The sequence below is a fragment of the Colius striatus genome, chromosome 1 (genome assembly GCF_028858725.1).
Source record: "Colius striatus isolate bColStr4 chromosome 1, bColStr4.1.hap1, whole genome shotgun sequence".
NCBI lineage: Eukaryota > Metazoa > Chordata > Aves > Coliiformes > Coliidae > Colius > Colius striatus.
The window spans coordinates 202,848,427-202,863,384 of record NC_084759.1 but is presented as its reverse complement, the minus strand read 5'-3'; the positions used below and the strand labels follow the sequence as shown (position 1 = coordinate 202,863,384).

Here is a 14,958-nt window from a genome sequence, read left to right as displayed (position 1 = left end):
TCCTAGTTTAGCAAATTATTTCAGAGCTAGTGTGTGGCTAAACATATTATGTCTTACTTTCTCAGAAAAGTTCAAGTTATCCAGCCAAAGCAGAGAAATCATGCCATGAAGTCTGCAGAACCAATCACATGACTAATGAAAGTGATTTCTAGTACAATTCAATTTACAGACAAATTACAAACTCTCATTTTGGGGGGGAAAAAATCAATTAAAAAGCTATTAAAAATGTTAATAGAATTATGGATAGTTTCAACTGGGTAAATGTTAATAATAATAATCCAACACTATTATTAGAAGTGGTTTGCACGGCTCTAATTGAAATATTTGGTGCTGTAGATGGGTCACCTTATTTGTGTCACAGTTGCTGCCACTGAATCAGCATATCCAGGCAAACCTCAGTGCTGTTTTTCTTTGAAGTGACAAAGTCCATTTTCTGCTTAAACTGAGAACACAAATAAAGAAGAAAAGTGCTCAGTGAAATATTTCATGAATAGATGACTCTTTTTGTTCCAATGACCAACCTTTAGCACGACATCTGATTGACTGATGATCGTTTCTCATTTCAAGGCTCATGTTTCTTTCAAGCCAACGATGGATCAACAGCGAAAATGTCCCACGTGCTCATCCACAGCACTGGATGGAAATTTCGTGGTGCAATATGATGTGAACAGAGAAACCACTGGTGGAGAACTGGAAGTAAGCATTCTTTAATAGAAGAGCTGGTGTCATGAATCAAACTGTGCTAAATAAACTTCAGGAGAATAAGTGTGAGAAAGAGTTCTGTATCCAGTTGAAGGAACAGAGAGATTTTAAGTGGGTAGAATGGATTTACTTAATTTATTACTAAGATGTGGTCTTATATATAATCATCAAATCATAGACTCACAGAATCATTTCAGCTGGAAGAGAACTTTAAGCTGATGGAGCCCAGCCTCTGTCCCAGCCCTATCAACCACCAGCCCATTGCCCTCAGTGCAACATCCACCCAGCTCTGAAACCCCTCCAGGGACGGTGACTCCAGCACCTCCGTGGGCAGCCCCTTCCAATGCCTGACAGCCCTGGCAGCAAAGAAACTCCTGCTCACATCCAGCCTCAACCTCCCCTGCTGCAACTTGAGGCCATTTCCTCTTGTTCTATTGCTTGTTACTAGGGAGAACAGACCAACCCTCACCTCACTACAGCTGCTCTTCATGTAGTTGTAGAAAGCAAGAAGGTCTCTCCTGAGTCTTCTTTTCTCCAGGCTCAGCAGCCTCAGATCCTTCAGCTGTTCCTCATTTGAGACATGCTCCAAATCCTTTACAAGCTTGGTAGCCTGCCTCTGCATCCTCTCCAGCACCCAAATGTCCTAAGTCACAGAATCACAGAATGGTAGGGGTTGGAGGGTCCTTTAGAGATCATCTAGTCCAACCCCCTGCTAAAGCAGGCCCACCTAGATCAGGTCATACAGGAATGCATCCAGGCGGGTCAGAACAGATTCTTGTCTTGTCCAAAAGCCAATGTCTTTTGCACCTAGTAGAACCCTGGTGATTTAATGTCGAATCAGAGAATAGAGTCATTGGATGTTGTACCAATCCATCACAAGGAGACAACCAGAACATCACTATTTTTATGTTAACAGGAAGCAGAGTTATGGGGGTTGAATTATTGCAGACAGAAAAGTCTTTTTTAAAGCATTTTTCATTCCTCCCTGTGCTAGTGCATGGCAGTTGTCTAGGAGCCAGGCTCTGCTTTCCCTGATAAAGACCATACAGTATAAATTGTGTACAGCTCCAGAGAAATGCAGAGCTGAAAGTTAGAGTTGTCCCATAAAGAGGAATAACATTTTCAGCTCTGTTATTGCCATGTGTTTTCTGACATCTCTCCTCACACAGCTCACTTTGCTGGGATATTTTTCCATCTTCTTTTGCAGATTTTTAATGGCTATTTTATTCACTTCTTTGCTCCGGAAAATCTTGATCCTCTGCCCAAAAACATTTTATTTGTTATAGATGTCAGTGGCTCAATGTGGGGACTGAAAATGAAACAAGTAAGTGTTTGAATTCTGTTGCAAAAATGAACCTTCTACCAACTGTTCCCGTGGCCATTACCATACAATTCTGTAGCAGATTGGCTCTCAAAATCACCAGCTTAGTTCTTTAAAGTACTCCATCAAAAGTCTCACTGAATTTGGAGAATATTTGGTGAATGAAAGACTTCATGATTTTACTCTTTATTTGTAATGCTCCTGATGTTGTAGGGGAAAAGTGATGCCATCAAAAACATGGATTTTAGCTCTAAAGTAATATTTTAATTGACAGATGACAAAATATCTTGCAGAGTTTTTGACTCTCTTTTTCTCTAATTTCCTCTACTGAATCCTGGAAAAGTCTCAGTGGGGATAATACATACCTGCTTTCAAAAAGTTGTGGACAAATTGTTGACACCCCAGTGAAGAGCAGCAAGAATTGTTTAGACAACATATCCCATAGCAGGGAAAAATGGGAAATATAAGATGTTTTTTGTCTAAAACAGTAGATTTGGGAAAACACAAAGAGCCTCCAAATATCATAGAATCGTATCATAGAATGATAGGGATTGGAAGGGATCTTTAGAGATTATCTAATCCAAACCTCCTGCAGAAGCAGGTCCACCTATGCAAATAATTGTTCTAAAAAGGAAACTCATCAGCTGATGTTTATGCCCACTCAGGGTAGAATGAGATGGAATCAGACAGATTTCCAGCAGGAGAGACTGGCAGCACTGAGAGTGAAGTTCAGGAGATTGCATACCACTGAAGGGTTTTAAGAACTAGACAAATATTAGTTGGGGACAATCTAGGGATAACTGAACTTTCTTCCTTGGAGAAATCAAGGCTGCAAAACTGGGATCTGGGCTAATTGTCATTGGTTTAAATCATACATCTCCAAACAGATGTTACCCAGACTTAAAAGATAGCTTTGCACACAGGGATAATTCTCCTGAGCTGTTGCGAGCAATTCATGTCTCCTGAATCACAATGTCTCACAAACTGCTTCTCTCTCACCTTGCTCTGGGTTAGCAGGAGTTAAGCAAGGATGGATTGAATCACATGGGTTTCTTCTGGCTAATTGCATTTTTAACATGTTTCTTTGGTGAAAAGTTCAAGTTTCTACCAGAAAAAAGGAAGGATTTGTATAGCACATGCTGGTTTGGATTCCAGCACTCATGTTCATATTCATCGGAAGCACCTGATTGCCTGTACTCAATAAGTTAAAAAGATGCTTTTGGCAACAGGAAGCATAAACTCATCTTCTCTTAAATTTCTTCTTCTCAGACCATTGAGGCCATGAAGGCGATACTGAGTGAGCTCCGTGCTGCTGATCAGTTCTCCCTCATCGACTTCAACCACAATGTCCGATGCTGGAGAGATAGTCTAGTCTCAGCCACCCCTGCACAGGTTGAAGATGCTAAGAAGTACATCCAGACAATCCATCCCAATGGGGGTATGAGGTTTTGATTGCCAGGTGCTCATAGAAGTTGGATATCACAGGAGTGGGTACCTCAGACAACCTTCAGATGGGCAGAGTATTCCTAACAAAAAAGATTCATTTCCAAGATGGGAAAAGGATGTTCTGGGGCTGAAGGAGAGCAAAGATTCCAGCTTCTTGTGTTAGGGATTGGAATGACATTTCCTTCTACTGAATAAGCTGCAACAGATAGAATACAGACCACAGAACAGCTACCTCTAATCTATAGGTCCTACCTCCAGACATAGAGATCTCAAATATTCTCAAAAGACCAAGGCTGTCTCCTGCCTTTGCAAAGCTGATCATAAGCAGCTCAACTCCAGAGCCTCCACTCTGTGTAACCTGTAAACTACACCATGATCTACTAAATGCCACCCTGGGCAAATTGTTCATCCTTTTTGTGTGTACATTCCTTGTATGGTAAACAAGAACAGTTGCCTTTTTCAGCCTTACAGCTCTTGTGATGCTTCACTTGTTAGTGTTTCAGCTGTTTGTACAGAAGGGACTCACAATTATTTTAATCTATTGCTTTCTAATGGGCAGTTGTGGTGTAGCTGTTCAGTTATTTGTATGCCATTACTATGTAGAGGTTCTCCCCAAAGTCAGAGCCTTCTGGTGCTACAGCACCTCCATTTCCAGAAGGTTTCACTGGCAATGTGTAAGGTAGAATCAACATGGAGTTACAGACTTGTACAAGAAATGTGATGCTAGAAAAGAAAGTCTCTTTATGCTCCCATTCAATCATCTGCCTGCAAACTCATTAATTCTCCTCATAGCAAATAATCCCACTAGAACTAATGAAGGAGAGGGCACACAAAGATGATGGCCTAGAAAGAAAAAGGCAACCAGCATGCAAGTATATGTACCTTATGCATCAGAGGGGGAGTTTTACTGCCTCGGTCTCAAGTCCTGTCTATGCTGATTAATTCCACCAGAATCTCATAACTGATCTGGACTTGACAAGAGAGTCAACAAGAATCAAACTTCTTTTCTTCTTTGACAGGCACAAATATCAATGAAGCTCTCCTTCGAGCCACATTCATCCTGAATGAAGCCCAAAGCTTAGGCATGTTGGACCCTAACTCAGTCTCCATGATCGTATTTGTGTCTGATGGAGATCCAACAGTAGGTAAGGATTCTGCTCTGGGTGAGGTGGAAGAACAGTACAATTAGCCTGAGAAAAGCATGCAACACGTAGACACTTTGACAGTAAGTTCCACTTTCTTCCAATGCCTGTGCTGCTCTTTTGCCAAATGCTATATGTGCCATGAAGCTTTCATAGAAGTCTTCAAAACATGAGCAGATTATGTTATGAAAGGGATGTACTTTTGCAGTTTCAGAGATGCACAAGACCTATAGGAAAGGTAATCACAACAACCTTAGGAAAATATTTCTTCTCCAAGTGCCCTCATCCCACACTGATTTATTCGTTCCCAAGTGTAACATCAAAATCAGGAAAACAAAGTAGAAAGCAAATCAGTTTGGATTTGGTGCATGTCATTACTGCAAGATGCTAACCCAGAAGAGGCTGCCATTACAAATAAGTTAGAAAAAAAAGCAAGTCAGTCCCAATGGTGACAGAGACAGGACATGGGGTAATGGAAAGAAGCTGGAACACAAAAAGTGCCATTTAAACATAATGAAAAACCATTTGACTGTTGAGGTGAGGGAGCCCTGGCCCAGGCTGCCCAAGGAGGGTGTGGAGGCTCCTTCCTTGGAGGTTTTCAAAACCCACCTGGACACATTCCTATGCAACCTGATCTAGGTGGGACCTGCTTTAGCAGGGGAGTTGGACTGGATGATCTCTAAAGGTCCCTTCCAACCCTACCATTCTGTAATTCTGTGATTCTATAAGCACAAGAAACAAAGCAAAACCTTCATGGAGGTGTGTTAATCTGCAGAGAGACTGAAGCAGTGATTCTGTGAGAAGTCCAGATCTGTTACAATTACAGACTCTCCCAGGAAGTTAATAAGAGCCCTGGATTTGAGCAACCTGGTCTAGTGGAAGGTGTCCCAGCCCATGGGAAGATCGAGATGCTCTCTAAGGTCCCTTCCAACACAAACCATTCTATGATTCTATGATATTTTCAGGGCTGCTCTTCCAGGTGGAGTGGGAGAGGAGGAGAATATCACAGCCAGATCCACTGTTACTGTAGGCAGTGCAACATGGAGTTTTGGCATCTGAGAGAGTTGCCTAGATTTCGTTTTTTATTAAGAGAGAACCAAAGACACTGGAAGGACATGAATGTGCTTACCTTGATGGAGACTTCCCCCGTGTCTCAGATGGCTGTCACCTTTTCTGTGCCTCCAAGGTGAGCTCAAGCTGACAACCATCCAGAAGAACGTGAAGCAAAGCATAAAGGACGAATTCTCTCTCTTCTGCCTTGGGATTGGGTTTGATGTGGATTATGATTTCCTGCAGAGAATTGCAACTGACAACCGTGGCATGGCCCAGAGGATTTTTGGAAATCAGGAGACTTCTGCCCAAATGAAGGTGTGTGTTTCTGTCCCACTGCCTCTGAAACTATCCACTTCTGTTCACAGCTGTGGAAATGGGTAACTCCACTAGCAACAGTAGAGTTGCTCTAAGTTGATAGGAGGGATGACAAAAAGCATCATTTCCTCTAGAGAGTCCTGCAAGGTGATAAGCATGTATTGGCTTCAGTGCTCCTAGTTTATCATTTCTGTAGGGTTTTTCTAGTATTTATAATATGTACTTTACCACTCTGTGTGAAGTCCACTTCAGTATTAACAAAAGGCCTAATACAAATGCTAAATGAAAATCTAAACTTTGCCAGTGTAAGGAAAAGTTCCATTCTAGGAGGTTCTGGCTCCAAATCTGTGAGCAGCAATCACTGATGAACAGATTCTTAAATCTTTGTTCTGTTTCTATTCACTAGTTTCATCACCTGTGCAAGCTTCTCATACTTCTTTCCCAACACAGATGTGTTAGGATGGATACAGGTGTGCCAGGACACACTACAGAAGGGTCTGCCAAACTGAGTAGCTCTGGGAATGCTCTCAGTATGAGACAACCTCCATTCATGGCACTGTATGGGTACCTGTTCTTCCTCTCTGGTCACATAGCTAAACCCACACATCCCAGTTCACATCAGCCAGGTACAACAGGGTCAGAAAAGGGTAGACAGTACAGAAGAGAATACAAGTGAGGTATAGGTCTGTTTTTTGTCAAAAATTAGGTGGGAAGCAGCTGTGTGTCTTACATAGTAGCCAAGACATGACCAACCTGATAATAGATTCAGATCCATATATAGCTGTTTCCAAGCCTTTTGGGTATTCTAAGTATGGGCTTTGACTTCCATGAGACTTGGACCAGATCTTACTGCTGTACCCTTTTACAAGTTCTATGGTCTAAGTATAAAGAAGTCTGCAGTCTCTGGGACAAAGAAAGTCTCACTTACCCATTTGGGCTCTGAGTTTTGTTACGTGTTGTCCTCTCAGTAAGAGTGGCACAGGAGAGAGGGTTGCTTCAAGTACAACAGACTCATTTCTCTGTCTCTTTCCGTCTCAGAATTTCTACAACCAGGTCTCCACTCCGCTCTTGAAGAAGATTGAGTTCAACTACCCCCAGGAGTCAGTGTCAGATGTCACCCAGAGCAGCTTCCACAACTACTTTGGCGGCTCAGAGATAGTGGTAGCTGGGAAAGTTGACACGGAAAACCTGCAGCACTTGGAAAGCATTGTCACAGCAACAGCAGTGAGTGAAAGTGTCCCTGGGATACCATCTCCTGGGGTCTGGGCTGGTGCATTCACTCTGTATGTACAATCTCCTTGATGGAGGTTATGGACAGCAGGGTGTTTTGTCCACTTGGATTCTGGAGGAGTAGGAAAACTCATGTGGGCTCTGTACAGCATTTCACAATAGCTTCAAGTACAATCATAAACAGCCACTACCTGCATCCTGCAGCCTGCCAGAGGAACTTCCTTTGGATAAAGGCACCATACAAGATTCAATTGCAAACCAGACTAAGACTCTGGAGTGTTCCTTCATGCTTTGTGAAGGTGTAGTGGACACCCCCTAAGGTGGCTCCTTTCATGGCTATATCCCCCACCCTTGGGGAGTTCAGACTGGCAGGTCTACAGTGTGTCAAGTCCTAGCAATGTCCTTTTATGTTTTGCCTTGTGGTGTATGTAATGAGACTTTGTACATAGTTTTGGGCTCCTCAGCTCAAGGACAGGGAACTGCTGGAGAGAGTCCAGCACAGGGCCACCAAGATGATCAGGGGACTGGAACATCTTCCTTATGAGGAAAGGCTGCAGGACTTGGGACTGTTTAGTCTGGAGAAGAGACTGAGAGGGGATCTCATTAATATTTACAAGTATATAAATGGAAGATGTCAGGAGGTTGGGAAATCCCTTTTTTCTATTGTATCTAGCAACAGGACAAGTAGTAATAGAATGAAGCTGGAACACAAAAAGTTCACTGTGAGGGTGAGGGAGCCCTGGCCCAGGCTGCTCAGGGAGGGTGTGGAGGCTCCTTCCTTGGAGATCTTCAAGATCTACCTGGGCACGTTCCTGTGTGACCTGATCTAGGTGGGACCCTGCTTCCAGGGGTTTTAACTGGATGATCTCTAAGGATCCTTTCTAACTCCTACCATCCTATGACTCTGATATTTTCAGGGCTGCTCTTCCAGGTGGAGTAGGAGAGGAGGAGAATACCACATCCAGATCCTCCTTTCTGAGGAGGAACTGAAATATTCACACTCTTGCAAGTTTTAGGAGGTTCTGTTTGCTAGTGTCTGGGAAAAGCAAATCTTACTCAGTATTCTTTGCTGCCAAGACACAACACAGTTCAAGGTCTGTGGGTAGAAGCAGAATTTGGCTCCTGTTCCTCAGTAGGAATTGACTGTGGAAAAGCCTGAGGGGAGGATAACAGAGCTCTGTTAAGAATGTCTTCTTTTGGCAAGTGGTCACACACTCTTTGGCTACTGCTGGCAGCTTCTTTACCACTTTTAATCCCTTGTCACAAAAGTGTCTTTAACAGGAGACCCTTCTGCTACAGCTCCATTCCCCATGGCAGCCAGATCAACAGTGCTGGGACTTTCTGATCTAGAAGTGACCATGGACAGAGCCCCAGTGTGTCCTTGCTGCCAACTGTGCTGAGGGGGAGCTCAAAGCCACCTCATTCTCTTGGCTCACCATCCTCTCATCCATCACATAGGCAAATGCAGAGCTTGTCATGGAAACCTTGCGAGATGTTGAAGAGCTGGATGGCTTCATGAGGAAAGACAGATATGCAGATCCTGAATTCACTAGGAAGCTGTGGGCCTATCTGACTGTCAACCAAATGCTGGCAGAGAGGTGAGGAGAAAGTAGGTCTGTGATGGGAGGGAACAGAAGCTTGAAAGCAGCTTTGTTCTCTCTGAGACCATGGCCTTAATGCTGCCCTCAGGGTTTCAAATGGGTGAGGTAAACAAAATAAAGGCAGGTGATAACTTCAGCCACATTCCTACTGTTTTTAGCAATCATAGATACCAGGGGATAGAGTTTAGGAGCAGCTAATTAGAGAAATAAGGGTCAAACAGACCTGGCTGTGGGGCTGAGTGAATGAAGTGAATAGAAGATTTGACTTATGGAGCCTGAGTAAAAGCTATGGAGCAGTTCAGGATAAATCCCCTCTGAAGCAGAGAGAGGTTTCCTGCTGAGACCAAGAGATGGACTGGGCTTTTTTTAGTCTTCTTATGGATGATGCATTCATACAGGTCCTCAGCCTTTCCTTCTTGCAACGTCTGCCAGTTTGTCTGTATGACCACTCTGTGGAGGAATTGTCATGGCAGCTGCCCTGTAGCACTGCTAACCACATCCTCTGTTTCATTTTCCACCCAGAAATACAGCTCCCACCGCAGCTTTGAAGAGAAACATCACCAAATCCATCCTACAGATGTCTCTTGACCATCACATTGTCACCCCCTTCACAGCCATGCTGATAGAGAATGCTGAAAAGGATGAGATAATGCTGGCAGACCAGCCCAAAGACCCCAGAAGGGGCTGCTGCCCAGGTCAGTGTCTCAGCCTGTCCATTGCTCTACCTCTCATTTTGTTGGTCAGTGCCTCAGCCTGTCTGTTGATCTACCTCTCATTTTGTTGTTCTTGGGTTGGAAGAGCAACTGTGTCCATTATTTGCTCCAGGTGTTTGTGCTTGTAAGATAGCCTATCTTTTGAGTGAAAGCTGACCAAACCTTCAGGCAGTTTGAGAGCATTCTCATGCAAAATGCTTTGTTTGGAGCCATTGCCTTCAGCAAGGACTGAATGTGACAAGGTTTCCAATTAGCCTACAATGTCACAGATTGAACACCTCTTACAGGGACAGATATGCCTAGTTCCCTGCATGGAAGCTGTAGAATTGGCTAAACTGTATTTTATCACCACTTTGAACTCTTGGAAGTTTCTGAAGATTGTGACCAACCAGCCAGGAGCCCACATGGGATCTGAGTTGTCCTATCAACAGTCTCTCATTAATTAAACTTCTAGATTTCAATCTGTTACTTCAACACACGTTCCAAGGTCCTTGTTACAACAACCTTATGTCCAGCCAAATGAGGTGGGGCTGGCTTGTTCTGGATTTACAGGGTAGAATCAGTCTCAAAGTAGTAGCTATTGACATCCATGGCTGTCTAGCAGATCCAAGCATCCCTGCACAGCCATGTGCTTCCAATGAAACTCAACAGCAGCAGTTTTGCACCCTCATTAGTCAGTGATTTAAAACCCACAACTGTTGCTGGCAGGAAAGTGCTGCCTGTGGGATGCAGTGGAAGCATTGAAAGTAAATGATCAGCTCCTTGAACAACTGGGTCTGGTGTTTTAAAGCCTATTAATAAATGGGTAAGTTTCCAACTTGTTGAGAAAGAAAGACATGACACCAACAGATAACATCATCCATCTGGCATTGACTGAGACTCTGCTGGAACTCCAAGAACATGTCCTGCATGCTCAGATCTCATGCTCCTGGATAGCTATAAAAATGTCCTGGTGCTGGCTCAATGAAATGAGGTTTTCATGCCTGTCAGTTAGGTTTTTTTGCTTCCTTATTTTTCTTTTCTGTTTTAAATTCTGCAGCTGACACCCAAAGAGAAATGAAATGGTTGTTATTTACACTGCACACTACAACTCAAGTTCGAAGAGTGCTCTTAGTCATCTGGTTTAGTTTTAGGTAGCCCTGTGAGGAGCAGCAAGTTGGACTTGGTAATCCTTATGAGTTCTTCCCAACTCAAGATATCCTATGATACCACAGTTCTATGAATCTTTTGTTCTATTGAACACACAACCACCGAACAGCTCAGCACTGAAATAACATGTATTGCATTTATTATAATGAATTCATCATACATGGCACTAGTTGACTAATTCTGACCATGATTATCTTGATTTAGATGATACAGAGAATTTAAGTGATTTTTTTTATATAGGTTCTTGTCTTTGATGGAATAATCAAAACTTAACAATGCTGAAGTCAGGGTCAAGTCATCTGTGGATTTCAGGGACATTGGGGCACGACTCAAACCTTACCAGAGGACAGAGCTTGTGCAAATGACACCAAAGTAAATCTGTGCTTAGGGTTGTGCAATGCATTAGCTGGACCAAAAACTTTGCATCTACAAGGCATGGAATGTGTAAGCTGAAAGAGATCTTTTTTGTCTGTCCTTATACAGCTCTCATCAGAGATACACTCACTGTCTCCATGGACAGTCAGACTGTCTCTCTTCCACTGAATTAACTCACTTTCCCAAGGATTGGCTAAGTGTTCTTTTATCATGGCAGACTCATTGCAAATCTGGACTGTGCATGGGAGAACTTCTTTGTGCATAATAGTCTGTGACATTAACACAACCTGGAATCTCCAAAGTCTCTGTCCAGTTTTTAGTTCCTGTATTATCTACAGTGACTTCACATATCACTGTGCTAATAGAAATAGCACTACCTGAGTGAAAACAGCCTAGGATCTGTTAGGGGCTCAAGAGAGAAGAAGCTGACAGAGATTTAGTGAAATCTCCTGTCTCACTGTTGTTCCCCAGCTTGTTTTTCCCCTTACTCCTCTTGAGCAGGGTCAACAGATACAACTACATGCCTTGCTTCAGCTCTGGTTGTTCTCAGTCCAACATAGTAAACCAAACCAAGTTTCATGAATCATTTAAGATCACATTGCTTTATGAACTAAGTGGAGAGAGGAGACACATGTTACTTTCTCCTTCTTCTGTCATGGCAAAGGCAGAGAGACCACCACCTGAAAGGGACATGTTAAGGGATGTTATATTAAATGTTTGCCTTTACTTACAACTCTTATTCACATGGGTCATCCTAGGGCAAGCAGAAAGAGTCCTGCCTCTTCTCAGGCACCTCAAACTCAGGACCCAAGTCAGAAAAACTTTTACCACATGCTGAATTTTTAAAACTCAGCTTTTTTATTCAACAGAACACTTAAGCCCTTGCATTGGGAGCTTTGCCAAAGTAGGGCCTGTTCACATGAATAAGTGATAAAAAGCCAGGCTCCATTTTTCACCACTAGCTTATGGTTGCCTCAGCCACCCTGGTAAAACATACTCCTCTGGTGGAGACAGTGGAGTAAATCCATGATATAAAGATCTGTCTGTTGCTCTTGCTTTACACTGGTATAAGGACATCAGGCTCTGATCTACTGCATTGCTTTAAAAATTAGACTGTAAAATATGTCAGCATTAACAACTTCATTATGACTGTCATTTAACAGGTACTCTAGGATTAACTCCAAATGCCCCTAATAATAACAAAGGCATCCCATCCTGGGCCAACGTCACAGCTGTGCCAGTCAGCTTCATGCCTGAACAAAGGAGTCCTCCTGTGAGCTCTCTGAGCATAAACAGAGGTAAGAGCTACAGTTTTTCCTGCAAAGAAGAGCTAGACAGAAACACTCATCACCTAACAAACAAATAAAGGCAATATCACCAAAGTTATTGGGCATTTTGGGGATTTCAGCTTCTATAACAAAATGCTGAGCCAAATAATGATGGAGGAGTCTCTTAGAGGTCTTATTTTTTTCTTGTTGAGTTTTCTGAATTGTTTTAGAAGCTTTATCTTCATTTAGAGACCAGTCCTTAAGGGAATAAATCAACTGCTGTGACTAGCTGATGCTGCTACTTCACTGCTGTTGCAGAGGACATCAGTGTGAAAGGTCCTCAATGCAGCCCCTGCTGAAGGCACAACCAGGTCCATCCCAAATCACAGCCACCTCAGTCCAAATTTTGCAAATCCAATGATAGGACAAGAGGCAACAGGGACAAACTGGAACATAAAAGGTTCCAAAGAAACACAAGGAAGAATTTGTTCCCTGTTGAGGTGAGGGAGCACTGGCAGGGGCTGCCCAGATGGGCTGTGGAGTCTCCTTCTCTGGAGACATTCCAAACCCAGCTGGATGAGTTCCTGTGTGACCTACTCTAGGTGGCCCTGCTCTGGCAGGGGGGTTGGACCTGGATGAGCTTTCAAGGTCCCTTCCAACCCTTGAGATTCTGTGATTCTTTTCTGATCTATAAAATACTGAGTTGTTTTGACTTTGAATAGATGAACCTGTGAAAATACACTCTAAGTTACAGGCATGAGACCAGATCCTAAGAGGATCCCAGTGACCCCATCTTCTGCCATGTGCTTCCCCAAGGCTGAGGCTGCTCACTGGGCTTACATTTAGCTTCTCTGCAGTAGCAGAGCTAATGTAAAGTCACTGCCATTGTAAATGACAGATGAATGTTCTGTAGCAGATAGAAATCTCCAAATGCACTGATGACTGATGGATCCTGTTAATGCTTAGGCCTTTTTGCCACAGTTTAGTGCCTGCTTAAACAAACCAGCTGTGAGAACTGTTGCCTATAAAAGCACTAGAACTACAGTAAATAACTCTGGGAGTGTGCCTGTGTGCAGATGTGTGTATTTACGTAGCTATCAAACAAAGAGCCATCAAACTGCTCCTCAGCAAAGTTCAAGGGTTAATCTAAGAGTTTGGATAGTCAAGAAACTACTTGGAAAAAAGGGTGAGGAAGGCAAAGTTACCTGCCCAACTTACACACACATTTTGTTCCTGGAAATGGTGATCAGAACAGGCTTTGGCATCAAGCAGTTGAGGAGATTGAGGAAAAATGATTGAGGGCTATGTTCAAGAGACTCAATATATTCAAAAGATTCAGGATGCTCAAAAGCTTCTTGGAGGGTACCTACCCCACTCTTTCCTCTGAAGACATTCCTGGCCAAGGGTGTAGAGTTTGTCCAGTGCACAGGAAGTGTTACATACCTCCAAAAGCTGAGGAACACCAGGGGATGAAGGGAAGCTGGCCTGGCTTTCCCTGTAGGCAACACAGTATACAGGCACATCTCTGGATGTTGACAGGGAGATGCCAACCACCACCAAACCAGCAGGAGCTGGGCAGTGCTTTGCACTTCAAGATGAGGCTGGAGGCAGCTGCTTTCACTTGATAGGTGCAATTTTAGAGAGCATGTGACTTTCAGAGGGACCCAATACCAACAAGATGTTAAACGTGCTATGAGAACAAGTCCTGGACTGTGTTCCTCAGGGAAGTTGGTAGGCAGGATGCATCTTTCCCAACATCAGCAAAAGGGTATGGATTTGTAATGTGTCTGAGAGATTCTTAGTTTGAGAGACTGATGTCATAGGAGTGTGTCACTTCTAGAGGCAAACAACAGCTGGGCATGGGAAAAGGGCTGGGTATTAGTTTTGCACAGGTCACCCAGGTCCTGCTTTCTGTGCCTTGGTCCTTTCCTGAATCTAGGTGTCCCAGTGGGTCCTTGAACTTACCTGGAGACTGGCTTCCACCCTGAAGAAATAAAACTCATCTTCTAGAACTCCAGGTTGAGCCTGTGCTACCCTAATGTACAGATGACCACTGAAACCAGTATTTTGCTGCACTTGGTGGTGCTCCTGAAGCAAATAATACCATGCAATGTCATGTTTGCTCCCATTGCTGGCTGCTCAAATCAATAATGTCATGTACTACCATGTCATTTCTCCACATGTACCTCCACTTCACAGGGAAAGTGGAGAAAGTGTCTGAGGGGCTTTTATTAGGAGCATCTAAGAACTTCCTTAGTTTCTGCAGGAGTGGAAGGGGCTCTTGTCCCAAAGGGTGCTGCAAAATCCTCTAAGGAAAGTGTCTCATTGTATCTCTTACCTCTAATTAGGCAGATTCCATTCTGCTTCTCAGGCTTCTTTCTTTTCTATGTTCCAGTTGACAATGACCCACATTTCATCATACACCTGCCCAAGAGCCAAGAGAACATCTGTTTCAATATCGACTCAGAGCCTGGAAAGATCCTAAACTTGGTTTCTGATCCTGGTACAGGTAATGGAATACAGCCCAGTTTACAGCACTTTCCTACTCTCAGGCTTGAAAGGTGTTTAGAGGAAGCAGGGGAAATGCCTACAGAGAGGACTGTGTGCTAACAGGAGTGTGACCAGCAAGTTGAGAGAGGTGAT

The 14,958-nt window shown here is 43.4% G+C and overlaps 1 protein-coding gene across 1 annotated transcript in view; it reads left to right on the top strand.

Annotated features, from left to right (window-relative positions):
• ITIH2 (inter-alpha-trypsin inhibitor heavy chain 2) overlaps positions 1-14,958 on the top strand; it is a 31,027-nt gene that overhangs the window by 11,045 nt on the left and 5,024 nt on the right. Inside the window, exons 8-17 of the mRNA XM_061989436.1 lie at positions 568-696; positions 1,910-2,026; positions 3,293-3,461; positions 4,489-4,614; positions 5,798-5,979; positions 7,018-7,203; positions 8,668-8,807; positions 9,333-9,505; positions 12,211-12,345; positions 14,711-14,824. Of these exons, the coding sequence (XP_061845420.1) occupies positions 568-696; positions 1,910-2,026; positions 3,293-3,461; positions 4,489-4,614; positions 5,798-5,979; positions 7,018-7,203; positions 8,668-8,807; positions 9,333-9,505; positions 12,211-12,345; positions 14,711-14,824 (1,471 nt within the window). The remainder of the gene's footprint in view (positions 1-567; positions 697-1,909; positions 2,027-3,292; positions 3,462-4,488; positions 4,615-5,797; positions 5,980-7,017; positions 7,204-8,667; positions 8,808-9,332; positions 9,506-12,210; positions 12,346-14,710; positions 14,825-14,958) is intronic.